At 40.0% G+C, this 27,210-nt stretch overlaps 2 protein-coding genes across 9 annotated transcripts in view; both read right to left on the bottom strand.

Annotated features, from left to right (window-relative positions):
- The window catches only part of LOC105924704, a 33,216-nt gene extending 24,940 nt beyond the window's left edge, over positions 1–8,276 (bottom strand). For 2 of the 6 annotated variants that reach the window (XM_036143028.1, XM_036143043.1), the window contains exons 1-5: positions 7,096–8,276; positions 6,160–6,498; positions 5,362–5,685; positions 5,179–5,238; positions 4,913–5,023 (exon numbers count right to left, since the gene is read on the bottom strand). In XM_036143028.1, the coding sequence (XP_035998921.1) occupies positions 4,913–5,023; positions 5,179–5,238; positions 5,362–5,685; positions 6,160–6,498; positions 7,096–7,135 (874 nt within the window). In that variant the 5' untranslated portion in view covers positions 7,136–8,276. Of the gene's footprint in view, positions 1–605; positions 1,088–1,956; positions 2,071–2,159; positions 2,198–4,518; positions 4,621–4,912; positions 5,024–5,178; positions 5,239–5,361; positions 5,686–6,159; positions 6,499–7,095 lie in introns of those variants that run through there. The other 4 variants (XM_036143053.1, XM_036143061.1, XM_036143055.1 and 1 more) reach the window with 4 other exon arrangements.
- LOC118564548 (gastrula zinc finger protein XlCGF26.1-like) overlaps positions 1–26,386 on the bottom strand; it is a 41,310-nt gene extending 14,924 nt beyond the window's left edge. The window contains exons 1-3 of one of the 3 annotated variants that reach the window (XR_004931916.1): positions 26,171–26,386; positions 12,545–14,368; positions 12,102–12,514 (exon numbers count right to left, since the gene is read on the bottom strand). Coding sequence is in view for 1 of the 3 variants with exons in the window: in XM_036142991.1 (XP_035998884.1) it covers positions 12,651–14,368; positions 26,171–26,213 (1,761 nt within the window). In the remaining 2 variants the exon portion in view is untranslated. Of the gene's footprint in view, positions 1–12,101; positions 14,369–26,170 lie in introns of those variants that run through there. The other 2 variants (XR_004931915.1, XM_036142991.1) reach the window with 2 other exon arrangements.
- Positions 26,387–27,210: the final 824 nt, after the last annotated feature.

The following is a 27,210-nucleotide window of genomic DNA, read 5'->3' as shown; positions in this document are numbered from 1 at the left end:
AACATCACGTTCTCTGTACTTCTTTGGGTATATAATATTTTACAAGTGTTTTTAAATATTCTCTGTGTATCAGATGCCTTTTCAAGCTTGGAGTGTCTAAATTGTTATAAATTCAAAATGACACTGTTACATGCAGTGGTGGCTGCATGTAGGATTCCCCCCCCCCCTTTCAGGTTGCTGCTGAGTTCTGGCAGGCTAATTAGGCCCAGCTGGTTTCACTCTGGTTCTTGATTATCAGAGTATAAGGCTAGCTGGGAAACTGATGTTCGTGGCCTCTTGGCCAATTGGGCAGCATGTGTGCTGCAGCTTTATGGTGCTGTGTACGGTTACTAGTTGGTGGCTAGAGATCTCGGTTCTGGGGGTTACTCTCTCTCTTTTCTCAGGTTCCTAGTTTCCCCGATAAGACTTCTTCGGATTTGGTTCGAACAATAAAACTTAGAATGTTACCCTATTTGTTTGTCTTGTCCTTTTTTTCCCTGGTTTGTCCATTGTTACAGCCCCTCCCCTCTCTAATACCCCTAGACAGTTTTGGGGATGTAACAGACACTAAAAGCTTTTGTTTCTGCACTCACAGGATAACAATCAATTCTGTGACGCATTAAGATTCTGACCCAGACAGAACGTTTTCATATTAACATTCAATATGATGTTATTTCCATCCCAGAGCACTGATGGGTTTATCTGACCACCAGGCAGGAACCACAGAAACAGAAAGAAATTCAACATCAACAGTTACATTTTAAACTCAATATCAACTAAAAACTATAATCTTAATGAATGCACAAGCAGAAATAAAAATAGAAGAGCTGGACATTTATGGTCATGTTGCTGAAGCAGCTTCTGATCCTCCAGAGAGGTTAACTGCTTCTAGCAGCAATTTAACGGTGAATAAAGCCATCTTCTCTCTGTGGTGCTGGAGCTAAGTTGTATTAGAGTAGAGAGACTCTTCTCCAGCACGGCCGCCACCAGCCACCACAGGCAGCGAGTAAACCACATCGCTAGGGCCTGAAGGTCTGGGCGGAGAGTCCGAGCTTCTGTTGGGGAAACTCAACTGGGCGTAGGTTGGTTTACTCAAATCATCTTCAGCCTGAAGAAAGAAAGCCAAGCGGTCAAACTGAGCTTCAGCAGTTCCTGCTTTTTATTGATATTTTGGTTTATGGTAACAAGAAAAGCAGAACAATGTTTATCCAAGTTCTGATCTTTGTTTTTGGAAAGAGACTTTTTAGGTATTTAGATTTTTCACTAGGGCCACAAAGTAATTTTCCTCTGGGATTATTAAAGTATTTCTGATTCTGAAGTAATTTTATTCCTAAAATGATTCCTGTCTTTAGATGTCAGATGTTTCTGCTACCAGCTCTTCACTATGAACAGTCATGTCTGACCAGACCTCCTGTGTCTTTATCCCTCTAAACCTGCTAAGATGCTCTGACTTGGTTTTGTTTGGTCCCTTCATCCATTCCCCCTCTGTCCATTATGAAGGACCAGGAGCTGTTCTTACTGCAGGTGGCGCTGTCATGGTTTACTACCTAAGCAATGTCGTCTGTTCAGGAAGCAGAACATTTAAACACTGAGACCTTCTCCCTGAGTGAACATTGAGTTAATAGGAGCACATTTGCTGTTTGGACTTTAAAGACCACCATACTGTGGAACATCTCGTCCAAACGGCCTTTTCTTCAGTGTTGACCGAACACTGAAGAACTTTACAGACCCTGTGATAGAGGATGTCTGTCCATCTAGACCAACTAAAGGCGTGTGATGTGATTACTGCTCTGCTACAGCCTGCAAGCGTCTGCAGAGATGGAGAAAACTGCAAAGAAAGATCCTTCTGTCACTTTTCCAGCAGAGTAGATTGTCCCACCCACTTCTACTGTATTTATATTTAACTACTTCTTTGGTCTTTAATCCAAATTTTAGGATATTTTAAAACAAGCTGTTCTGAGGAGGAACTGCAGTCACCAAGCTCTAGATGTCGTTGCCTTCAGCTCCTGCTGTTGTACAGTATGAGGCGTAACTGTAAATAGGGGAGATTTGCACAGCAGCAGATGTATTCTCATTGTCTCTGACTTCAGTCTGCAGGAGAAAGAGAGGAAATTCATTCTTCCTTCTTTTAGAACATTTCAGAACATTTATTTTTGAACTTTGAAGCTCTTCAATCTCACCGTGGTTGCAGGAGTGTTCTCTGATTTCACAGAAGGATCTGAAAAACAAATCAGAGGTTTCAGAAACCTGCTTCTATCGCTGAGTGCCGTGGTTTTAGCTGCTCAGTGCAACAAGGCGTGCACAGATCTCTACATCAGAGAAACTAATCATCTAAAGCCATGTTCCAGTCAGGATTCAGAAGCCCACCTGGGTCTCAAGGACAACGGACACACATCTGAGGACAACGACGTTCACAAACAACTAAAGGAAGTTGTTGATGTCAGACATGAGAAACCATCAGTTAGCGGAGAAGGACTGAGGTTTCACCTTTCTCCCACATACATCTCACCACTGAAACTCCCTCAAAAGAAGTTTCACACCTTCATTCATGTGAGATGGGTAATAATCCGTAGGCAATGTGCACATGGCAATGATATAATGAAAATTTGATTATTGTGGTTCTGTTAGGGCTTGTTCACAATTCTCAACATTTTCAAAAGGATACAAGCCTACATAAAAAGGCTGACTTTGGCAATCCCCTATTTATTATAATTGAGATATAGAATCTATGTAAATATGAAGATATTGTTAGAGAAAATTGTTTTCGTTGCGCATTTTTCAAACCAGGAACACCAGAAAAGTTCAGAACATTGAGAAAACAACAAAATCTTCATTTTACAGGTCAGAATGGTCTGATTATCATGGGTTAGCATTATGACAGAAACATAAAATGGCTGAACATTGATGTTTCTCTTGTACGCATCAAACAGTCTACTAGGAAGAAAACATACCAAAAAATATAAGAAGAACACATGGATTACCTTTCACACAATCAGATTGTCTTGTGGTGTTTTTCACACCTGTGGACGAGTCGTGTAACGTTTCTTTCCATTAAACACACCAAACACCTTGAAACCGCTGTGTTTGTGAAGTTGACGCTTATTCACACTCTTTTTTGACGGGTACTTCAGCTGATGGCTAAGCAGTTCTTCAGAGCTGTTATGTTCTGTTAAAACTGATCAAAATAACATGACAGAGCAACTATTCTAATGATTTTATTTGGGAATTTTGCACCATACCAGAGGTGTTGGGTCACTCCACATAAAGCTGTCTGAGGCGGGGGTCCGGCGCTCTGTGTTGGTGGAAACAGGAGCAGTAAAAAGTGGCCTGAGCAGCTCCACAGAAGGCAGGTATTATATTACGTTCCCTTTACTGTTGGAACTCGGAAATCCTGTCTTCCGATTGGAAAAATCAAGTGAAACGGCCAATTAGGATCAAACTTTCCCCTCGGAAAGTCAGAGAAACTTTTTAAGGCCAATTGTCAGATCCAATATGGCAGCTCCCCCATAAACAACATTAAGCTGTGAAGAAAACACGTTTATGTTACAAGACACAGTTTTAAGAGTGTGTCTAAAATCAATGTTACATATAGCAGCTGCAACTCTGAACCAGACAAATTAGAAGTGCTGTTTGCATGTAGAAAATACAGCTTTAAAGGACTTTTATAAGAGGTAGAGAGAACAAAATAACAACTTTTCTGGCCTTTGCCATTTTGGAATCCTGACTTCTCCAACTGTATTAACTGGAACACTTTTTACTCAGGTTTTCCCCATTCCCAGCCCTTATTTTTGATTTCCAAGGCAAATTAGGCTGCTCTCTGAACGGATCACTTGCAGGCCAAATGAGTTTTGTTATTTCTCTGCATGAAGAATGTCACGTGTTGCGGACTTGACAGCTCTCCAATTAAGTTCACTGCACAAGAACAGTAAGTCCTGGAGCCCGTTTCCAAATCATTTCAGAGAAAACTTATGGTGTTGTGGTGCACACAAACAGCACAAATACTGCAGAATGCTTCAGTTTTCACAAAAAATATGTGAATATCTATGCATATGGCCTGAGAGGTCAAAGAATGGCAACATGGCGGGGGATGGGCAGCTCTAACCCAGTGGCTAAAACACCTGGCCTCTCTCCGCCAGGAACCAAGAACTGATTCAGTTTTTTTTACTACCTTTGTTCAATGTTACACAGCCTAGTAGCATCCAGAGCCACAGGATTTCAGCAGGATTCTGATCCCCAGCAGGATCTTTGCTGCCTTGGTGTGAACTGCAGGATCAACCGTCCATCCACCCAGACCCCTCAGCTTCTGGTCCCAAGACAGCAGCAGAACCTCCATGGCTGCAGTTACTGAATGCCTCCTAATTTTAAAGCTTTGTTGAGCATGTGTAAATGTTATGGCTGTTTAAGGATGAGGTTAAAAAAATAATAAAGATCTTAAACTGGACTGAACCACTGAAGAAAGGTTAGTCAGGTTCACAGCATGGCGACGACTGCTGGTTTCATTCACTAGACCATATGTATGAGTGTCTGCATTATTTGTACCTTTACGACGTCTCTCTGATCTTTTTCTGCAGAAAACCAGCAAAGCCACAGCTAACACGATGATGATGAAGGCAAAAGTCCGACCCACAAACAGCAGAACATCTGAAAACAGGAAGTTGTATTGGCTCATGTTAGTGTTTCACAATCAAGCCCAGCAGGGCATGCATACAGAGACACATTATGGCTTTAATGTGAATTTATACAAAATGCATGCAAACACAATCCACAAGCAAAATAGTCTCAGTAAACAAGCCAGACTGTGTCAGCCATTTAAATAATTTAAAATGTATTTAAATATCTATTCCTGTTTCTTTAAGGCAAAAATGAAATAGATGTTTAAAAACATAAATCTGCATCAATCTGAATGTTTTTCTGATAACTGAAGTCTGATCACCTGAGGATGATTTTTCCTCCAGTCCCAGATGCTTGGTGGTTTCAGAGGAACGTGAAGGAGTGAAACCTGCTGAACTGGAGCTGAAACTCTGCCTGGTTGTTGCTGGAAAACGTCAAACACAAGTCAGGACTGGAGATTTATTAAAGAGCGTTTGAAGGGACTGGATCAGCGCTTATGAATACTTGTTATAATCTGTCCTCAATATTTATAATCACATATGATTAATCACTTTATTAAGAAGATGAAATAATGCTAATTAGTCTCACCATGTGTGAAACTTGAGCTGAAACTCCTGCTTGTTGTCGTTGTTGATGTTGATTGGTCGACTGATGGAGAACAGCAAAGAGAAACTGAGTTCAGCTGAAAATAAAACTAACAGAAATGTTTGAGGGGTTTTAATTAACTTTATTAAAATAAAGATTTAACATTTTTATTTCGTAGAAACTCACCATCTGTAACAGAGACAGTAAAGTCTCTGTATGAATCTGGCCGAAGTGCTATGTCCAGTTGACATTGGTACGGTCCTGAGTCAGACTGGGTCAGCTGTTTGATGGTCACCAACAGAACTGCTTCTCGTTCTTTTCTATATTCTAAAATGTATCTGTCTGTTTCAACTCTGTCACCACTTGACTCAACAAGAACATTTTCGTCTTTCTCACATTCTTCTTTGCAGAACCTCCCTATTCTTCCAGAGGAATCAAAGGAACAGGCGACTGTGAGCGAGCTGCCAGCTTCTTTAGAGAAGTCATGATCTTTGTTTCCATCCAGCAGAGCTGTTAAAATAATCATCAGTTACTTTCTGTCCTCAGCAGGATGCAGTCTGATCACATTAATCCCAGTTTCTCTACAGTTCTCCTGGGATCTGCCCAGTTTAACCAGTCTGGAGATGGAACAGTTCATCCAGACCGGTTTAACTCGTCATCATTCACTGATTCATCATCTCACTTCTGAAGATTATGAGACAAAACTCAGTTTAAATATTTAATTTTTTACCTGTGAAGACGTTTAAAAGTGTAACTGTGAGAAATATTTTTTTTTATTACTTTTGTATAATCTGATCTGTACAAAAGTAATAAAAAATAAAGATAACTTGAAAAAAATAGAGAAAGTAAAAATGTAATTTCTCAAAATGAGGAGATGAATCTTTAACAGTGTTCTTACAGACTTTTCATTCTTCATTAGACGTTGGAAGCACTCAGATGAGATCATTAACCTCTCAGAGAGATTTTAACAGCCGGGAGACTCACCTTCAGCAACAACAAGTATAAAGTCCTTGTATGAAAATTTTGATGAAGATATGCTCAAACCACATCGGTACCGTCCTGAGTCAGACTGGGTCAGGCTTGAGATGCTTACATTAAAATAAGGTTCATTTTGTCCTTTAACAGATGTGATACTGTATCGGCCTTTTCTATCTGTTGTTTTCCTTGTTTCAATGAGAATGTCTCCTTTTTCCTCACAGTTCTGCTTGCAGAAGATCATTCGTTCTCCAGATGAAGAAAAGGAACATCTAACCTTGATGGTTCTTCCAGGGACTCCATAGTGTGTCACAGCGTCTTTGGTTCTGCTGCTAGAGATCTGCAGAGCTGCAGACCAGATTAACAGTTAATATCAGGACTTCCTGTCAGGATCTGCAGTGAAACCACAGCTGGTTCTGTCTCACAGAACCACTGACACACCGAGTCTGACTAAGACTCGGTGTGTCAAAATCGGTGTTAAAAATCATCTGACTGACTGTAAATGTGGTGAAAACAATCAAAATAAACAGTTTTAAGCCTTAAATGTTGCAGCTTCAGACATCAGAATAGAGCTTATTTCATCCCTCAGAGCTCAGAGAGGCTTTAACAGGAGCTGAATAATCTCAAAGTAATGAACTTTAAATCTCATTTTTATAGCTGGGAAGATTTACATGGTTTGGACTGAAGAAAGAATTAAAAAGCTTAAAAACTGATTACAGACAGCTAATACTACCTGAAAGTAAAGGCATGTAGCTTTATTTTTTCTCAGGTTATTCTAAGGAGGAAACTCAGTTTTACTTCATCTTCCTGTTTTAAAGCAGACCAAACGCTCAGTTTAAAGTTTTCTCTGTTAGCTTCTGTTCACATCAGCCAGAAAAACAGGTTCTGAAATGTCTGCTAAATGTTGGTCGGATGTAAAAGCAATAAAAAAATAAAGTCACTCACAGAGGAGGAGGATGGAGCAGAAGAAAGTGATGACGGTCATGTTGAGACTGCTGCTTCTTTTCTTTTATCTCTCAGTTCCTCGTTTAACAGGAGGTGAACACACTTCCTGTTTCCAGTCAGCTGCAGCCTAATTCATTTACTGTGGCCTGAGGGCGTCACTGTGGCTTACTGTAGCTATTTGCATTGGCAGATAATCACGTGACTTAACTCCTAAACAGTATAATATTAGTTCAAACAAACATATTTGAATAAAAGCAGCTTTAAGCTGACAATAAATGTTCTAAGGACGAAAAACCAGCAACAACTAACCAGTAGGATTTTTTAATGGTTTTCAGCATCTTGAATCTGATTCTGTTCCTACGTTTATTCATCACCATGAAAAGTGATGCTAGAAAGCTCATTTTCAGTGATGTAGATTTTACACATGATTAATCAACAGACTCCCATGCAGGCTTCTTATTGGAAAATAACGCTGAAACAGGAAAACATCATTGTCTATGTCATGGTTTGGTTGAGGAACAGCCTAAATGCAGACAAACTGGAGAAGGTAGGTTTTCAATAACTAATTAGATAAAACCTTAAAGCCATCAGGAACAGGGCAAGAAAACAAAACATGAGCCGGAATGACAGCAAAAAACCTGGCAGAGCAACGGGAACCATGATGCCAACGTAAGAAACCAGCGATGAGGGATGAAAACCAGAGAGTTTAAATATAGAGGGAAGTTTGGAGGAAAGTGAGGCAGAAACAGGAGATGAAGAACAGCTGAGACCAATGAAGACTGAAGACCTGAAGGGAGGGACTTAATGAAGCGGGTCTGGAGGGAAACACGGGGAAAGAATATAAACGGAATACAAAATGTACGAAGAATGAAATAAAAACATAATTCTTAAATACTGTGTAACATCTAAGAATAATAAGCATAAGGAAATATTGTATGTGGGGAAAGTGGTGGCCTAGTGGTTAGAGCAATGTGTTTGTGTCCTGCAGATTCTGGCTTTAACTCCCAGACTGCCGCCTGGGGCCCTGAGCGAGGCCCTTCGTCCCAGAATGCACCAGACAGTGAAAGCTCACTGCTACCCAAGGGGAGAGGATAAATGTAGAAAACGACTTTAATTGGAATGTAAATTACATTGGCAACAGAGATGATTATTATTATTATAACTAAAGAAAGCACAGCATAGGAAACGTTCGGTCTTGTTGTCAGTGTGGCTGGAATGGATCTAACCCAACAACTCCTTTAGTTGGACTTTCCAAACTGACTGTAGTTATTGGCAGTAGCTTGGTACCAAATACAGGAGGACATGTTGACATTGTCACATTTATGACACTCCATGGCTTCTGTAGTAGTTTTAATGCACCTAAAGGCTTACAGCCACGAGGCTTAAAGGCAAGTTTGGTGTGAAAATCTTATACACTGGATCTTTAACAGTGTTCTTACAGACTGATCATTCTTCATTAAAGGTTGGAAGCACTCAGATGAGATCATTAACCTCTGAGAGAGATTTTAACAGCTGTGAGACTCACCTTCAGCAACAAGTATAAAGTCTTTGTATGAAGATCTTCATGATAAACCATATCGGTACCGTCCTGAGTCAAACTGGGTCAGGCTGGAGATGCTTTTTTTTCTTTAACAGGTGTTATACTGTATCGGCCTGTTGTTTTATTTGTTTAAATGTTTTCTTGTTTGCAGTTCTGCTTGCAGAAGATCCATTCATTCTCCAAATGAAGAAAAGGAACATCTAACCTTGATGGTTCTTCCAGGGACTCCATAGTGTGTCACAGCGTCTTTGGTTTTGCTGTTAGAGATCTGCAGAGCTGCAGACCAGATCAACAGTTAATATCAGGACTTCCTGTCAGGATCTGCAGTGAAACCACAGCTGGTTCTGTCTCACAGAACCACTGACACACCGAGTCTGACTAAGAGGCAGAGTTAGCTGGTTTTAAAATGATCTGACTGACTGTAAATGTGGTGAAAACAACCAAAATAAACAGTTTTAAGCCTTAAATGTTGCAGCTCTAAAGTTCAGACATCAGAATAGAGCTTATTTCATCCCTCAGAGAGGCTTTAACAGGAGGCTGAATAATCTAACAAAAAAATTAATTTTAAATTAATGTCATATTATACTAAGGAGGAAACTCAGTTTTACTTCAGCTTCATGTTTTAAAGCGGACCAAACGCTCAGCTTGAAGTTTTCTCTGTTAGCTTCTGTTCACATCAGCCAGAAAAACAGGTTCTGAAATCTCTGCTAAATTTTACTCGGATGTAAAAGCAATAAAAAAAATAAAGTCTCTCACAGAGAAGGATGGAAATAAAGTGACAATGGTTGTGTTGTGTTGAGTAATGATTTGCTGCTGCTGCTTTTCTTTTATCTCTCAGTTCCTCTTTTAAGGGAAAGGCCAGATGATTGGGTTTTCAGCATCTTGAAGCTGATTCTGTTCCTAAGTCTATGCATCACCATGGAGACTGATGCTAGAAAGCTGCTTTTCAGTGGCGTAGATTTTACCCATAATTAATCACCACACTTCCATGTGGGCGGCACTGTAGCATCTCTGGTATCACTGTTGGGTTGTTGGATCTATGATGGATGGAAAAGATAAAAGTTTTAGGTTTCTTATTTGCATGGTCTATGTCATGGTTTGGTCAATAAACAGGGTAATTGCAGACAAACTGGAGTGTAGATTTTTTTATAACTAAATTAAAAAATAAATGTACAGACACGAGGAACAGGGCAGAGAAACAAACCATGAAGAAGAATGACGGCAAAAAATCTGGCAGAGCAACAAGGACCATGATGCCAATGTAAGAAACCAGTGATGAGTTATAAAAAGCAGGGAGTTTAAATATAGATGGAGTACCAAACTGTGCAGCAATGACATTAAAGGCCGATCCTGGAGACAAAGAGTGGTGAGGATAGGGAAACACATCTGCTGCACTGATCCTCAACACAGAATGCTGCCGTCTGCAGGATCTAGACTCAATTTATGCTGAACAAGTATAAAGAAGGGCCAGACGCATCTCCACTGATTCCCACCACCCAGGCAATGCTCTGTTTGCTCCTCTGCCATCAGGTAAACACTTCAGAAGCCTCAAAGCCACAACTAATAAATTTAGAATCAGCTTCCTTCAAAGAGCTGTGAGGGCAATCGCCCCCTGATGGGAGACTGCAGTCCAACGCTTTAAAACAACCCCACTGTTAGGAGCCCGTCATACGTTAAAATCACCTTAATGTTACTGCCTGCTGCACACCATCATCTCAGAATATCTAAAAGCACATTTCTGTAGACAAAGCCTCAGATCATCATTGTTCAGTAAGCACCTTACTACCTCATTATCTGTGACTCTCCTGAACGCAAAGAAAATTACTGCAACTCTTGTTTACTGCCTGTTTGTCAGTTTTTGCCTTCATTGTGTGTAATGTGAACTGAAGTGGCCAAAGACAAAATTTGCTGCGGTGACAAATAAAATACTCTTCACTGTATTTGAGGCTGCTTGGTGAAATCCAAACTATCTGGGTGTCTGAGGTCAGGTATCGTTTCTCATTGAGGAACATATATTTGATGATTTCACACGTTCCCCCTAAATCCATCTGGTGATAAATATTTTTGTTCTGTCACTCCCATCATCTCCGTTATTACCATGACTGTCTGCACTCAGTAGGTGACAATCCAAACGTTTCAGGAAATTAATTTACAGATGCTTGAAGTTTGCTCCACTTACTGCCCCTCCGATGGGAGACTGGGTTAGCTGATAAAACAACACAAGTAAAAAATAAATAGAAAATAGGAACATAAAAATTTGCATAATTATAATGCATAATTTAAAACTATGGAAACTGTGTGCAAGCATTATATGTGAAGGTAGAAGAGCAGAATAGCAGCTTACTGCCCCACTTACTGGGCGGGTTATCACCCTTACAGTCAGACTGATTAGTTCTAGATTGGTTGTTTAAAATTGTCTTTTATTTACATAAATGCATCTTCTCACCTGCACACTCAGGTGTCAGGTTCAGTAAAACAAAAATCCTTTCAAGTAAAACATTTCCACAGAGTTAAGGGACTGCATTTGGCATTTAGACCATAACCACACCAGAACAATTGGCTAGGCGCCATATTGGTGTGATTTCATCATTTCTAAAGGCGCTCTGGACTCCACTGCTGTGATGGGTGTTGACCTGAATCCTCAGATCAAAGGTTCTAAAGCAGCAGCACTCTTATAGTTGGATCCTCTCGGTCAGAGGTGTAAATAAACAGCCTGGTTTGGGACCCTAAACCTGGGAGGCAGATAACTAATGATGACTGAAACGCCCCTTACTGCAGCTCCAACAACACATGCAGGTTTTTACATTACAAACACATTGTGATTGTGTTAAAAAAAACATCAGTAAAAATTTTTTAAATGTTGTCAGAGGGGAAAGTACAATTTCAGACACATGTTATCCAATCTAGAAGGTGGAGTACAGTTTGGTTGTTTACAAACACCTCAAAGGAGTCTAGAAAAAAAGGAGAAAGGCCTGCAGCCGACTGCATGAGTAGCTGAAGACAACAGTGATCAACGGGAAACTACCGCATGTTCGTCTGTACAAAGGTAACTCCATTTTTATTCAGAATTACATTGTGTGCTTAAAGGTTAAATGGTAATGCGTCACACCAGTTCTACTGTGTTTTTATGGGTTCTGAATCCATGTTTGTTGCAACTTCAGGTTGCAGAAGCAGAATCTTTGTCTGCTATGATCAGTTAACAGGACTCTGATTTTGCACAAAGCTTTTAAAAGGTAAAGTTAAATTTGAAACCCCAATACAGAATTAAGCAAATTCTCGTCATGGATAGCTTGATGGCAGCATAAGAACATCTATTGCAGTCCACAGTAAGTATTTTCAGTCACTAATATATATTTCAAGATGGGTATAACTTGGGTATTTAAACTTGGTCTTTAATGTCAACTTGTCTGTAGTTACCTTGAAACTATTTCACTGACTTTGTTTGAAAAATGCTTTCCTTATCTTCTTTGCCTTAATGTTAGTAGATAAAGCAAAAATACCTCTGGTAACCATTTAAGCTTCACTATCACCACCATGTTGGCAGGGGTTAGACTGTCACTGTTTACACAGTTCTTGGTTTTAGTGTTTATTAGATCAGCCTTGTTTCAGGTCCCTTCGGCAATGTATTTAGTTTATTCCCTTCTCCACACCTGCCATCAGTTAGTCAATTTACCCCTGCAATTGCTACAACTCTCATCCTCCCAGTATTTAAGCTCCTCTCATTGACCCATTTACCTCTGGTTCCTACTGTTGCTTCATGTCACCTTGCCTGATCGCTTACTCGTTTGCACCCCAGATCTACGCTTGTTTTTGTGCTGGCTCCCTTGCGTCCTCCGGTGTTTTGGAATTTCATTCAATTCACCCATAACTGCGCCCTGCCTTTGTCTTTCTGGTGTACTTCCATGTAGCCAGAGCAATCTTACAGTTGGCGTCACCTTAATTGGCTCTAGATTAGCTTCCTGGGGAAGAACTATTCTGGGGTTCCAAGTTGGGAATGACCCTGCAACATAAATATTTAAACGGCTTCCTCTCCGATGTGGATTCTCATGTGTCTGTTTAAATGAGGCTTTTGGTAAAATCTTTTCCCACATATATGACAACCAAATGGCTTTTCTCCTGTGTGTATCCTCATGTGTTTGTTTAAGTTTGATTTGTGGTTAAATCTTTGTCCACAGACATGGCATACAAATGGCTTGTCTCCTGTGTGGATCCTCATGTGTATATTTAAAGTTGACTTTTGATTAAAACTTTGTCCACAAATATCACAACCAAATGGTTTGTCACCAGTGTGGATCCGCAAGTGCTTGTTTAAACTCGACTTTTGGTTAAATCCTTTCCCACAAACTTCACAACCAAATGGTTTGTCTCCAGTGTGGATTCTCATGTGTTTGTTCACGGCTGACTTATCACTAAATCTTTGTCCACAAACATCACAAACAAAGGGCTTTTCTCCTGTGTGGATTCTGATGTGTATGTTTAAATGTGACCTTCTGTTAAATCTTTGTTCACAAAAAAGGCAACCGAATGGTTTGTCTCCTGTGTGGATCCTCATGTGTTTGTTTAAATTAGCTTTAAGGCTAAATGTTTGTCCACAAACATCACAACTAAAGGGTTTGTCTCCTGTGTGGACTCTTGTGTGCATATTTAAGTCTGTCTTTCGACTAAATCTTTTTCCACAGACATCACAACCAAATGGTTTTTCTTCTAAGTGGATTCTCTTGTGTTTGTTTAAATCAGATTTTTTGTTAAATCTTTCTTCACAAACATCACAAGAAAACGGCTTCTCCGCTGAGTGGACTCTCATATGTAGATTTAGGCTCGACTTTTGGTTAAACCTTAGTCCACACTCATCGCAACTAAACGGCTTCTCCCCTGTGTGGATTCTCCTGTGAATTTTTAAGTGAGACTTTTGGTTAAATCTTTGTCCGCAGACGTCACAGCGGAACGGTTTCTCTCCTGTGTGGATTCTCAGGTGTCGATTTAAAGAGTTTTTTAAGTTAAAACTTTTACCACAGTCATCACAGGTAAAACATTTTAAACCAGTTTGAACTTTCAATGAGTCAATATTTTGCTTCTCCTTAAAGCCTTTACAATGAACTGTACAGTTTGAAGACCTTTTTCTTGATTTGATCGTCGTGTGTCTCTGAAGAGAGCGCTTGTTAACAAATTGCTGACCGCACTCAGAGCAGCTTAAAGACTTGTTGGCAGTGTTTACTCCAGGTTCAGGAGCTCTGCTCTCCTTCCAGTCATTCTCACTGTCTTCAGTTTCAGACCCAGAGTCTGACAGGTGTTGTAGCTGAGAGTCAGGATGGCTCACATCCTCCTCTTCATCATCATCACTGACCTCTGTTTCTGAAGAACTGGAAGTGTCTCCATGAGTATTTGGATCTGAGTTCCTACTGGATTCTGATCCTCCAGAGTCCTCTTCATCGGTTTTTGCCTTCATCTGGTCAGCTGAGCTGCTGGTTGGTAGATCTCTGTCTTCTGGTTGGTGCTGGTGAAGCTGTGAGGACAGAGGTTTCTCTTCCTCATCCTCACTCTTCACAAGAACCACAGTTAGTGGAAACACTGTGGGATCAGTCTCCTCCTTTACATTGAGCTGTTCTTCCTCCAGACTGGTCCAAGGTTCCTCCTGTTCCTCCTTGATGTGAAGGAGCTCTGGGTCCTGATCATCACCACCAGGACTCTGTTCTTCAGCAGCTTCTATTTTAACCAGCAGCCTCTCCTGAACATCTGCAGGCAACACAAAAACACAACAGACCTTGATAACAGGTAGATTTTCAGAATAGTTCTAAGACGGTAAAACAGTGAATTAGAGAGTTAATCTTACTAACACCATTGATGGATTAATGAAAAGAACCTTAAATTAGTTCTGAGCCATGAAGAATTATTCTGCTAGACATCTGACCTGAACCAGGAAACATGACCTTATTACTTCTTCTTAGATGTCGAGGATATTTCCAGTTGACCCTAAACTGTTACTGTACAGGACTGTCTCAGAAAATTAGAATATTGTGATAAAGTTCTTTATTTTCTGTAATGCAATTAAAAAACATGAAATGTCATACATTCTGGATCCAATACAAATCAACTGAAATATCGCAAGCCTTTTATTGTTTTAATATTGCTGATTATGGCGTACAGCTGAAGAAAACTCAAAAATCCTATCTCAAAATATTAGAATATTTCCTCAGACCAAGTAAAAAAAAAATTATAACAGCAAAACAAAATTAAACATTTTAAAATGTCCATTAATGCACTCAGTACTTGGTTGGGAATCCTTTTGCACAGATTACTGCATCAATGCGGCGTGGCATGGAGGCAATCAGCCTGTGGCATTGCTGAGGTGTTATGGATGCCCAGGATGCTTCAATAGCGGCCTTTAGCTCATTTGCATTGTTGGCTCTGGTGTCTTTCAGCTTCTTCTTCACAATACCCCACAAATTCTCTATGGGGTTCAGGTCAGGGGAATTGGCAGGCCAATCAAGGACAGTAATGCCATGGTCAGTACACCAGTTACTGTGAGAATCTTATGTCGTCTCTTAACCACTACCATACTTGTGATTTAGTTTACTGAACCAAGCTGAGTGTTTTTCAAGGCTCAGGAAACCCTGCAGTTTTTCGAGTTAATTAGACGATTCAAGTGATTAGTTGAATAGCCTACTAGTATACTTTTTCACGATATTCTAATATTTTGAGATAGGATATTTGGGTTTCTTAAGCTGTAAGCCATAATCAGCGATATTAAAACAATAAAAGGCTTGCGATATTTCAGTTGATTTATAATGAATCCAGAATGTATGACATTTCATGTTTTTTAATTGCATTACAGAAAATAAAGAACTTTATCACAATATTCTAATTTTCTGAGACAGTCCTGTACTCCCCTTCAGCTGCAAATCTGACCTCCAAGTTTTTATTTTTGTTTGTCACAATAAGAGCGTGACTAAAATGTTACCTGACATTTGAAAATGTATTTTCCTCCTTCAATCCCTGTTTTATTTGCAGCTGAATCTGAATCCACCACATTGTTTTCTATGAAACTGCGCACTTCTGGTTAGCTGGCTAAAAGAAGGCTGAAACACCTTTCCGTTGCTTGGAAGAAAGAGAAATTCAACTGGAAATATTTGTTTTAGATCTACATTTAGGAAGAAAGCATAAACGTTTTGTTCTATAATTACTTTTTTGATTTCACTTCCTGGATTTTCTGTTGTCGATGTAAACTCTGATTAAACCAAATGAACCACCACCACACCTGCTCAGTCCTCAGCTCCACACGCTGAACTCTCTACAGAGGCAAGTTTAAATCCAGAGTTTCACCTACAGTGACTTATTCTCCTGTTTGAACGCCGGACGTTTGTGGCTGAATCCACATCCTGTTTAATGTGTCATTGTCTAACACCCAGCTAAGACCAATATGGACTTTAATCAAGGTTATTTTGGCTAAATATAATGATCTTGAGAAGCTATAAACACTTTTATCAGCACCAGATGTGCTTACTGTAACACTCTATATGTTGGCATCCTGCAGCAGAATTCAGTCGGTCCATAATGCAGCACCGAGTTCTTTAACTGAAACTTTCAAGCCAATAATCCCCCATTATGTCGTCCCTCCACTGGCTGCAGGTCTGTTTAAGATAAAATTTTAAACTTTTAATATTTGTTTAGAAAGCTGTTAACGTTGGGTCCCGCCCAACATCTCTGTTTTTTTGCGTTTCTGTGGTTTTCCTGAAGTTCGACATAGAACTAAATTTAAAAACTGGACTGATCGGGCCTTCTTAGTCAAGGCGCCCAGACTCTGGTACCAGCACCTTTTGGACCTCTGCTTAGCCACTGACCCGGGTCTTTCTACACCCATTAAAAACAGGTTTTTTAATCAAGAAGGCTTTTAATAAGGCTTTTAATTTAATTGGATTTGCTCAAAATGTGCATAAACCGACGCACTCTCGGCTCCATACTTTAGACCTTGTTCTGACATATGGCATTGATTGTGAAGAATTAACAGTATTCTCTCACAACCCTGTCCTGTCTGATCATTTTTTAATAACATTTGAGTTTAATCTAACTGAGTTCTCCACCCCCAAAAGAGGGTTCCAATATAGTAGATCTTTATCGGATAATGCTGTATCAAAACTTAAAGAGTCTGTCCCCTTTTTAATATCCTCAGTATTGCAGAAATGCCCTGTAGATGGCAGCAATGCTGTTTCTTTCCATTCACAAATCGATACCTTTGCTAACAATGTGACTTCCTCATTGCGTTCTGCATTAGACACAGGAAGCTGGCTCCCTGGTTTAATTCAGAGCTGCGTTCCTTGAAGCACAATGTTAGGAAATTGGAAAGAAAATGGCGTTTACACACCAAGAGGAATCCTACTTAATCTGGAGGGACAGTCTATTGTTGTATAACAAGACCCTTCGCAGAGTTAGAGCAGCATATTTTTCATCATTAATTGAAGAGAATAAAAATAATCCTAGATTTCTCTTTAGTACAGTTGCCAAACTTACCCAGAGCCACAGCTCTGTTGATCCATCCATTCCTTTAGCTCTTAGTAGTAACGATTTTATGGGATTCTTCATAAATAAAATTGATGCCATTAAAAATAAAATAATTGGCATCCTCCCAAACATGATTACCTCGTCCTCAGTAAGTGAGGCAGCGTTGGAGGAATCTTTAGAACCTGCGCAGTGTTTGAACTGTTTAGAAGCAGTAGAGCTTTCTGAGCTATCTAAAATTTTAGCTTCATCTAAACCTTCTACCTGTATGTTAGACCCAATCCCAACCAAGTTGTTTAAGGACATATTCCCTTTGATCAGTGGCACTATTTTAGACATGATTAATCTATCCTTAGTAAATGGATATGTACCACAGGTTTTTAAAGTAGGTGTTATTAAACCTTTACTTAAGAAACCATCTCTTGATCAAGATGAGTTAGTAAACTACAGACCTAGATCTAATCTTCTTTTCTTACCTAAAATTCTTGAGAAAGTAGTTGCTAATCAACTTTGTGAACATTTACAAAGCAATGACCTACTTGAGGAGTTTCAGTCAGGCTTTAGAGCTCATCATAGCACTGAAACAGCTCTGGTGAAGGTCACTAATGATATTCTCATGTCCTCAAATAATGGACTTGTGTCTGTACTTGTCCTGTTAGATCTCAGTGCTGCATTTGAGACAGTTGATCACAATATTATCCTACAAAGACTTGAACATACTGTAGGGATTAAGGGGAAAGCATTAGGCTGGTTTAAATCTTATCTGTCGGACGGATTCCAGTTTGTTCATGTTAATAATAAATCTTCCTCAAACTCTAGGGTCACCTGTGGAGTACCACAGGGTTCAGTCCTTGGACCAATTCTCTTTGCTATATATATGCTTCAATCGGCAAAATTATCAGACAGCATGGGATTAATTTCCACTATTATGCTGATGATACTCAGCTATATTTATCCATAAATCCTGATGAATCCAATCAATTACTTCAACTGCAGTCATGTCTTGATGACATCAAAAGCTGGATGACTTTAAATTTCCTGCATCTAAATTCTGACATGACCGAAGTTTTAATCTTTGGGCCAGAGTCCTCAAAAAATAAACTTCTTAACCAATCACCTAATCTGGGTGGCATTAACTTGGCCTCTGGTAATAAAGTAAAAAATCTTGGTGTTAATTTTGACCAAGACATGTAATTTAAATCCCATATTAAACAGGTTTCCAGAGTTTTCTTTTTTCACCTCTGGAATATCGCCAAAATTAGAAACATTCTGTCCAGGAGTGATGCTGAAAAACTGGTCCATGCATTTGTTACTTCAAGGCTGGACTATTGTAATTCTTTACTATCAGGAAGTCCACAAAATGCAGTTCAAAGCCTTCAGCTGATCCAAAATGCTGCAGCAAGAGTTCTGATGAAAATCAACAAGCGGGATCATATTTCTCCAATTTTAGCTTCCCTTTATTGGCTTCCTGTTAAATCAAGAATAGAATTTAAAATTCTTCTTCTAACGTATAAAGCCCTTAATAATCAAGCTCCATCATATATCAGAGCTCTGATTACCCCGTATGTTCCTAACAGAGCACTTCGCTCTCAGACTGCAGATCTGCTGGTGGTTCCTAGAGTCTCTAAAAGTAGAATGGGAGGCAGATCCTTTAGCAATCAGGCTCATCTCCTGTGGAACCAACTCCCAGTTTTGGTCCATGAGGCAGACACCCCGTCTACTTTTAAGACTAATCTTAAAACTTTCCTTTTTGACTAAACTTATAACTAGAGTGGCTCATGTTACTCTGAGCTACCTCTATAGTTTTACTGCTAAAGGCTTAGGCTACTGGAGGATATCAGGATCTAATTTTCTCACTCTATAGAGTTCTACTGTTCTTCAATTATGCATTATGTGTCGTCATTTCAGCTTTTAACTTTTTGCTCTCTCTCTTTTTCTTCATAGTAGGTACACCTGGTCTGGTGTTCTGTTAACTGTGACATCATCCAGAGAAGACGGCTCACCCGCTACTACCATCTAATGTAGAACAGATTACTGGATCAATATGTGCTTCTGTGCTTTTTTGTCTCTCTTGTTGTGTCTCTGCTCTGTCTTCTGTAACCCCCAGTCGGTCGAGGCAGATGACCGTTCATACTGAGCCCGGTCCTGCCGGAGGTTTTACTTCCCGTTAATGGGGAGTTTTTCTTCCCACTGTCGCTTCATGCTTGCTCAGTATGAGGGATTGCAGCAAAGCCATGTACAATGCAGACGACTCTCCCTGTAGCTCTACGCTTCCCAAGGAGTGAATGCTGCTTGTCGGGACTTTGATGCAATCAACTGGTTTCCTTATATAGGAGATTTTTGACGAATCTGTATAATCTGACCCAATCTGTATAATATGATTGAACTTGACTTTGTAAAGTGCCTTGAGATGACATGTTTCATGATTTGGCGCTATATAAATAAAATTGAATTGAATTGAATTGAATATTCAGCAGCACCGCATGGATTTAATCCAGATTGCTTACTCCTGAATTTTTCTCTTTAATCTTTTTTGGAACAATTTTAAGTATTTTATTGTAAAGCACTTTGGCTAATAGGTTGTTGTTAAAGGTTATAGAGATATAGAAATGAAGTGAAATGAAGGTGTAGGTGGGATGTTAAGCAGCTGACTGCAGGCTGGCTACCCAAGCAGAGGGACAATTCATCAGCTAATTATAGCTTGTTGCATAAAGGCATAACCGGAGCTCCGCCCATGTGCACAGGGCACAAAGTGCTCAGGGGGGCACAAAACCAGGTCTTCAGTTCATTGTTGTCCTGATCGATCAACACAACATCCGTACTTGTCTGCGCCGTAGTTTTAACCCTTTTTAATTTTCTGTTTCAGCGGTTTCTCCATTTTCTTAGACAGCTCCTCTCTGTCCCACCTCTCGATTTTCTTAAAAACACTCGTTTTCTCTAGTATCAAGAGCGTCTTTCCATAACATGAAGGGCTAATTCATTTTTCTCTTACTACTTACTACCTTATATAGGACATTTTTGACCAATCTGTATAATCTGACCCAATCTGTATAATATGATTGAACTTGATTTTGTAAAGTGCCTTGAGATGACATGTTTTATGATTTGGCGCTATATAAATAAAATTGAATTGAATAGAATTACTGTGGCTGTACTTTACAATGACCGACAGCGCCCTCTGTTGGATGAAGGCCATACTACAACACTGAAAAAAGGTCTAAGGTCTATTAATATAACCTGACAACAGCCAGCTGTATGTATCGCTCCGCCTAGCTCCACTCACATACATCTGGGACACCGCCATAGGCATTGCCTTTACTGAAGGCTGGGCCTTATCAAAACTCCTTGCATATGATTGGATAAGCCACTTGTCTGTCATCTTTATCAACGTGCTATTTCAACCAGTCACACCGAAGCTAACCCGTGACGCTGATGAGACCGACGCCGGAAAAAAAACCCTTTTTTTTTTTTTATGTGTTTGCGGCTCTAGTGCAGGGTTTCACCCTGCACTAGAGCGGAAAACGTGTCGCCCACCCCCCCCCCCCCCCCCTCCGCGGAGAAAAAGTCATCCACCCCCCGCTCCGCCTCGCAAAAGCAAATCCATGCGGGAAACACTGTAGTGGCACACCTTTTATTGACAGTGAGCTGACAGGAAGAGGGGGAAGACAGGCGGCAAAGCGCCGCGGGTCGGAGTCGATCCCGGGCCGACCGCGTTGAGGACTAAAGGTCTCCTTATATGGTTTGCGCTAACCGCTAACCGCTCCGGGGCGCGTCCGCGTACGCGCCCCGGAAAACAAAACTTGCCAAATCCGGTCGGGAGAAGGGCGAAAACATGGTTTCCACCAACAAAAGCCTTCAGAGCCGTTCTCTGATGTTCTTTTAATGAAACAATATCAGATAGATTGGACAACACGGAGGAAATAGCAGCATCAATGCTAACGCTTGCTTCCTCGATGCGAGCCGCCATTGTTGTTGGAATCTCACGGTGGCGTCTCCACTACGTCACATCCATGAAACACCCGCCCTGCGTCCTGATTGGCCAGACCAAAAATTTGGTTGGGGAAATCATTTTCAATGAGCCGTGTCCCAGATGTATGTGAGTGGAGCTAGGCGGAGCGATACATACAGCTGGCTGTTGTCAGGTTACTATTAATAGGCCGTGGGCCAGAATCTGTACGGTGACTTTTCGTATGAACTGTCAGGGGGCAACTTTCTTGCACCGGGATAAGTTGCTACACATAGCAGTGATCTCAAAACACCAATGTTCCCACGTTTTCACTTGCACATTAAGAAGTTATAGCCGATAAAAAATCTAAACTGTGGCGCTCCAGTCCAATAAGTCACGTGATTCGATTTTTGCTGCTCAGCCAATCCGATCGCTGTATTGTCAGCTGAGCGAGTTTACCACGTCATCATGGCTGCGCCCGTAAGATGGTTGTTTCTGTTGTGTCTGTTTCCAGACGAAGAAAGCCCAATAATAGCATTTTGTGGCGCCACCTGGCAGAGATCTTGATGGCAAGAAAAAAATAAATAGCCCAGACCATCCATCCATTCATCCATCCATCCATCCATTCATCCATCCATCCATCCATTCATTTTCTAACACGCTTATCCCTGCGTTCGCGAGGTGCCGGTCCCTATCTCCAGCTGTCAATGGGCGAGAGGCGTTGTATAAACTGGACAGGTCACCAGTCCATCGCAGGGCAGAAATAGTCCAGACTTTTGCCCAATTTACTGTGATATCACCAAGACCTGCTGCGCTAGGATAGCACAGGTGTCGTTGTGCCAAACGACTTATCCCCGCCAGAATTTGTATTCCCTGCGCCAAGAGCGCATTCAGCTGGAAGAATGAATCTAGTCAACTCCGCCTCATTTCCAACCTATTAGGCGTGGAAATGAGGATGTTTTACTTTTCTTAACGAAATATAGCAATGGTGTCGTTACATTATCGTTCATCCATCCATCCAGTATAATACGTTATGAGAAAGAAAACGGTCATTTCCAGATGTGTCACGAAAATATTAGCTTTATGTTATTAGATTGTCGAATGTCTGTCTGCTGAAACCAAAATCCACCTTCCTAAGTCCATCACAGCTGTCTGCTGGTTCTCTTTTTTTCTTTTTTGGTAGCTAAACCCGCATGAATAGATTATATAAAGCGGATTTCACGTGTGATCAAATGAACACTGAATAAAGGCACAGCCAAAATTATCAGATTTAATAAGATTTTAATTCAACCAAGAACCTTATCGAGATATTAACCGTATTAAGAAAACGAGATATGTCTCTTTTAAAAATAGAACAACGTATTAGGAGTTTAAAAAAAATAAATTTCATTTTACTAGAATGTGATGTTTAAAATATTTAGACTTCACAAAGCTGGAGGTTAAAACTTTTATTGATTTCAAAAATACAATACAAAATTCTACAAATTCCGAAGGGGATAACTCGTTTGGCACAACGAGTTTATACAACGCGTCTCACCCATTGACAGCTGGAGCTCGGCACCAGCACCTCGCAAACCCAGCGGGGATAAGCCTGTTAGAAAATGGATGGATGGATGGATGGATGGACAGATGGTCTGGGCTATTTATTTTTTTCTTGCCATCAAGATCTCTGCCAGCTGGCGCCAGAAAATGCTATTATTGGGCTTTCTTCATCTGGAAACAAATGCATACAAACATCTTACGAGCGCAGCCATGATGAACTGATGAACGCGCACAGCTGACAATACAGCGATCTGATTGGCTGAGCAGCAAAAATCGAATCACGTGACCTCTTGGACCGGAGCGCCACAGTTTAGATTTTTTATCGGCTATAACTTATTAATGTGCAAGCGAAAACGTGGGAACATTGGTGTTTTGAGATCACTGCTATGTGTAGCAACTTATCCTGGTGGAAGAAAGTTGCCCCCTGACAGTTCATACGAAACTTCTTAAGGAAGCGTCCTACAGATTCTGGCCCACGGCCTATAATTAATCAGAACAAATTGGACCCCTAATAGAGTAGGGCTGGATGATATAGATAAAAAGCATATCTATAAAAAAGAAATCCGATTGGTCAATATTAATAATTATCAACCAATTCAAAACATGTATTTTAAGTGCAGCCCTGAACATTTTATGCTGTTGCTTAGTGACCTATTTTTAGATAAAGAACAACAAACACTGAATTCAAACTCAACCCTTTATTCAACCAACTTTTTACCAAAACTGCAAGTTTTTAAAAAAGAAAACACAACAAGTGCTCTCTGAACTCTTTGAAGGGGGCGGAGCTTGGTGACGAGGCATTCTTGGATCTGCATTGTGATTGGCTGGGAGGATGTAATGACTGTAATATTAACCTACATGGCTAGAATGCAAAAGTAAGGACACCTGTTATTCTATTTAACTTTTTACTTACCCTTTTTTTTGATCGATATATTGTTATTGAATTATCATCCAGCCCTATAATAGATACCTTTTTTATCTTGAGGAAAACTTAAGAATAAAATTCTAAATAAACTAAAATTAACTGATAAAAATGTTGTTGCAAAGTGTTGATGACTAAGATTTTTTTTTCTTCTTTTATAGCCCCTGTGTTCTAAACACTACAATTGAGAAGTTATCTTTGTAATCAAGAGAAAAACATTTATGAATACTGTATTATTGTTCTCTTTCCGTGTGTGTGGTTGGTGGGGAGCACTGCAGAGCATTTGCGTTTAGGGCTGGAAAAAGATCTATCTTTGTGCAACAAGCAATCGAAAACTACTAATACATTAAGCAGGGATTCTATTTTTTTTAATATGTAAGGGATAACGTCTGATCAGGTGTCTATTATCAGGGATTGATGGACGATGCAGAAGTGTAACTGTTAAGTCCATTAATTTCTGATAATGGACACCTCTAAGGGTATTTTCCTGCTTATACCATGGTCACTTACAAAATAAATATCAAATCAATTATTAATACTTTGAATGTTTTTTCACAATTGAAAATCATAAGTTTTTCCACAGAAAGACACTGACAGAACAATTTAATATCTCTTGTGACGCGACGGCAAGGTGACCAGATCAAATGAGCAAATTATCATTTCAGAGGACAACTGCACCTCTTACCTCTTTTTCCTCTGCTGCATCCCAGTCCTCAAAATTATCAAAAACACTAAATAGATTAAAGGAAACAATAAAACTATTCCTCTTTACAACTGCCTTTGCATTACCAGCTAACGTTTGAGCCAACGCAACCATTTAGAACAATCGGGTTATTTGACCGGAGGTGTCCTATAGCACTTTTTAACAGACACCCTGTAGCCAATCAGAATTGAGTATTAACCCAGATCATGGTGTAGAAATAAGTTAATGTAATAGGTAACGTTATAATATGTGTAACAAACAAAATGTTGAGTTTGGGGTGAAACTTTAACAGAGCTACAATTGAAAGCATGCTGTGTCTCAGCGTAAGCGTGTTATAAGGGAACTGCACAGGGTGATTGTAAGATGCCGTCTACAGGACCTAGACATGGTTTATGCTGCACAAGTCCAGAAAAGGGCCAGGTGCATTGCCATAGACCCCACCTACACTGGCAATGCACTGTTTGTCTCTGTTACATCAGGTAAACAATTCATGAACATTAAATCAATCAATCAATCAATAAACCTGCAGCCCGTTTCATAATCTGTTACAGGCTTACAAACACGCTGCTGGTTCCACAGGTTCTTGATCCGACTGAGAATTATTTACACTGTGTCTTACGTGATTATGATTATTTGCACACTTTTGGTTTCTCGTGGAGCGTTTGTTTGGAAATCTATGCAAACTACACAGTTCTTTAACAGCTCAATATTTGCTGGTGACTATTTGCACATGTTTTAACTCTAAACCGTTCTGTAAACTGACTCCAATCTGTCTTTTTGACTGGAACATTTAAACCTTATCAGATGCTGAGGACTAGTTTCACACTGTTTAGCTTCTCAAGAGGTGAAGTCAGTGCATTAAACATTATGTCTGTGTGAATTCTGAGCTGGTGGCTGGCCAAAACTTCATTACGGTTAATTCATGACAATAAAGACTATTGATTTTAAAGCTAATCCACGTCCAAATGAAGAGTGAAGATAAACAAGGCCAGAGGAAGGTGGTTGTGTTTTCCTGCAGCACAATTGGTATATCGGTTATCTTTAATTCATCAAAGATTATATTGGCTGTTTTATAAACATATATTTTGAATAATTGTTGTGTATGACCTACTGTGTTTAGGATTAGGGAAACACAGTGAAGCCAAAATCCAAAAACTATTTTCACAGAAACATACATTTGTTTGCATAATAATCCATAAACCGTGAAAAGCATTAAACGTTTAAAGATGTCATAGTTCTTAAAACAATGCACAATGCGTATAAGATCCTGACTCAACATTTATCAACACTGTTTAAAACTAGGTAAACAAAATATGACCTACAGTGAAAGTATAATAAACCAAAGGTTTGATTCAATGGAAAACGTTTCACTTTGTGCAGATAAAATCAAAACTGTAGAACCTGTAGAAATAAGATTATTCCTCATAAGTTTTCTGGATGGTTTTCTATATAGTTTAAATGTAGAATAGCTTAAAGGAGTATTCGCTGGTCTGTTCTGTTTTTAATAGCAGCAGACGTACGAGTTTATATCATAGTTTTCACATTTGCTTTCCTAAATATGATTTTAACAGACAAATATTACATTATATTTCACCTTCTATAAAAATCCCCAAAATTAAGTTTTGGGGAACGCACATTCGTATTTGAAGCATATTTAAAAATGTAAATCAGAGTATTTGTAACCCATTTATGGAAATGTGCGGCATTTTGATCAGGGATTCCTGCTGCACTCCTTAATAACATCTGCGCCTGCGCAGAGACCATCACCAGCTAAATGGCCACCAGCAGGTCTGACACACCGGGACGCCCCGCAGAACAAATGCACCAACAGCAGCTCGACAGCTGTCCATAAGTTAAACCTAGCAGCTACAGAAAAACTAAAATGTGACTGAAGCCCGCAGTGAATGTGAAGAATGAAAACATACGAACCTAATCGGCCCCTCTGAATGTCGGGGCTGAGAGCAGCATCCATGTTTGTGTCTGTTAAGCTGTTATCGCTGCATCTCTGTCGGCCTTTCTGCGTCCAGACCTCCGTTAACCGCTGCTGAACAGGTGGAGCTCAGCTTTACAACATCTGACAACCAGAAACAGAAGAAAAGCCTGCGATCACCACCGCTGGACTGAGGCAGGACGGAGTCTGCGCACTAGGAGGCATCGGCCCACAAAGATCCGGAAGTCCCGCCCAAACAGGGCACTGGTTAGAAGTCATTCTGTCCGCCATATTGGCAGGGGACAGACGGGCCATCGGAGACGTTGCTGTTTAAACTGGTGGAAAAGCAACGTAGAACGTGGATTGCTTTAACTAATGAAAGTTTTTATTCACCCTGAAATATCTGAGTCTTTACTGCATTAAGAGTGGAGATTTACAAGGCTAAACATATAATAGGAATCTGTTTATGTCAATTATTATTTTTTAACCATCCTTCGGTTCATCCATTGTCTACAGTTGCTGTGGGGACTATTTTTAATGCATTTAATACTACATTACAATACTGGGTTCATTCAGCTTGTGGGACAAGATCAAGTATCTGCTTAATGACCCTGTGATGACGGCCAGTTATTGCTACAGCACCATCGCTGCAAACCCAACACAGTTCTGCCAGTCCAGACAATTCTCAGACAATTTTTATTAACACCTAGGCTGGTGCCCGTCTCCAATGGTCATTTGACAAGAGGCAGGGTACACCATAGACAAGTCATCAGCCCACAGGACTTCATTTAGAAGTCCTGTGGGCTGATGTAACAATGCAGTTCTAGCCCCAGTCGCTCTTTTAGTGATTATGCAACTGGTTGCGCCTTCTCAGAAATGTCTTTTATGTCCTATCATGGAGCAATTTCATGAATTTCTAAGGCTAACATAAATGACAGCCGTAAAAAAAAAATTTGCTTTTTAGATTTTCCAGATTTTGAGCTTGTTTTTTCATTTAAAGGTTCTATTGCTCTTAGCTAAAATGGTTCTTGACAGAAAA

This window comes from Fundulus heteroclitus, chromosome 1 (assembly GCF_011125445.2).
Source record: "Fundulus heteroclitus isolate FHET01 chromosome 1, MU-UCD_Fhet_4.1, whole genome shotgun sequence".
Classification (NCBI taxonomy): domain Eukaryota; kingdom Metazoa; phylum Chordata; class Actinopteri; order Cyprinodontiformes; family Fundulidae; genus Fundulus; species Fundulus heteroclitus.
This window is presented reverse-complemented; position numbering and strand designations above follow the sequence as displayed.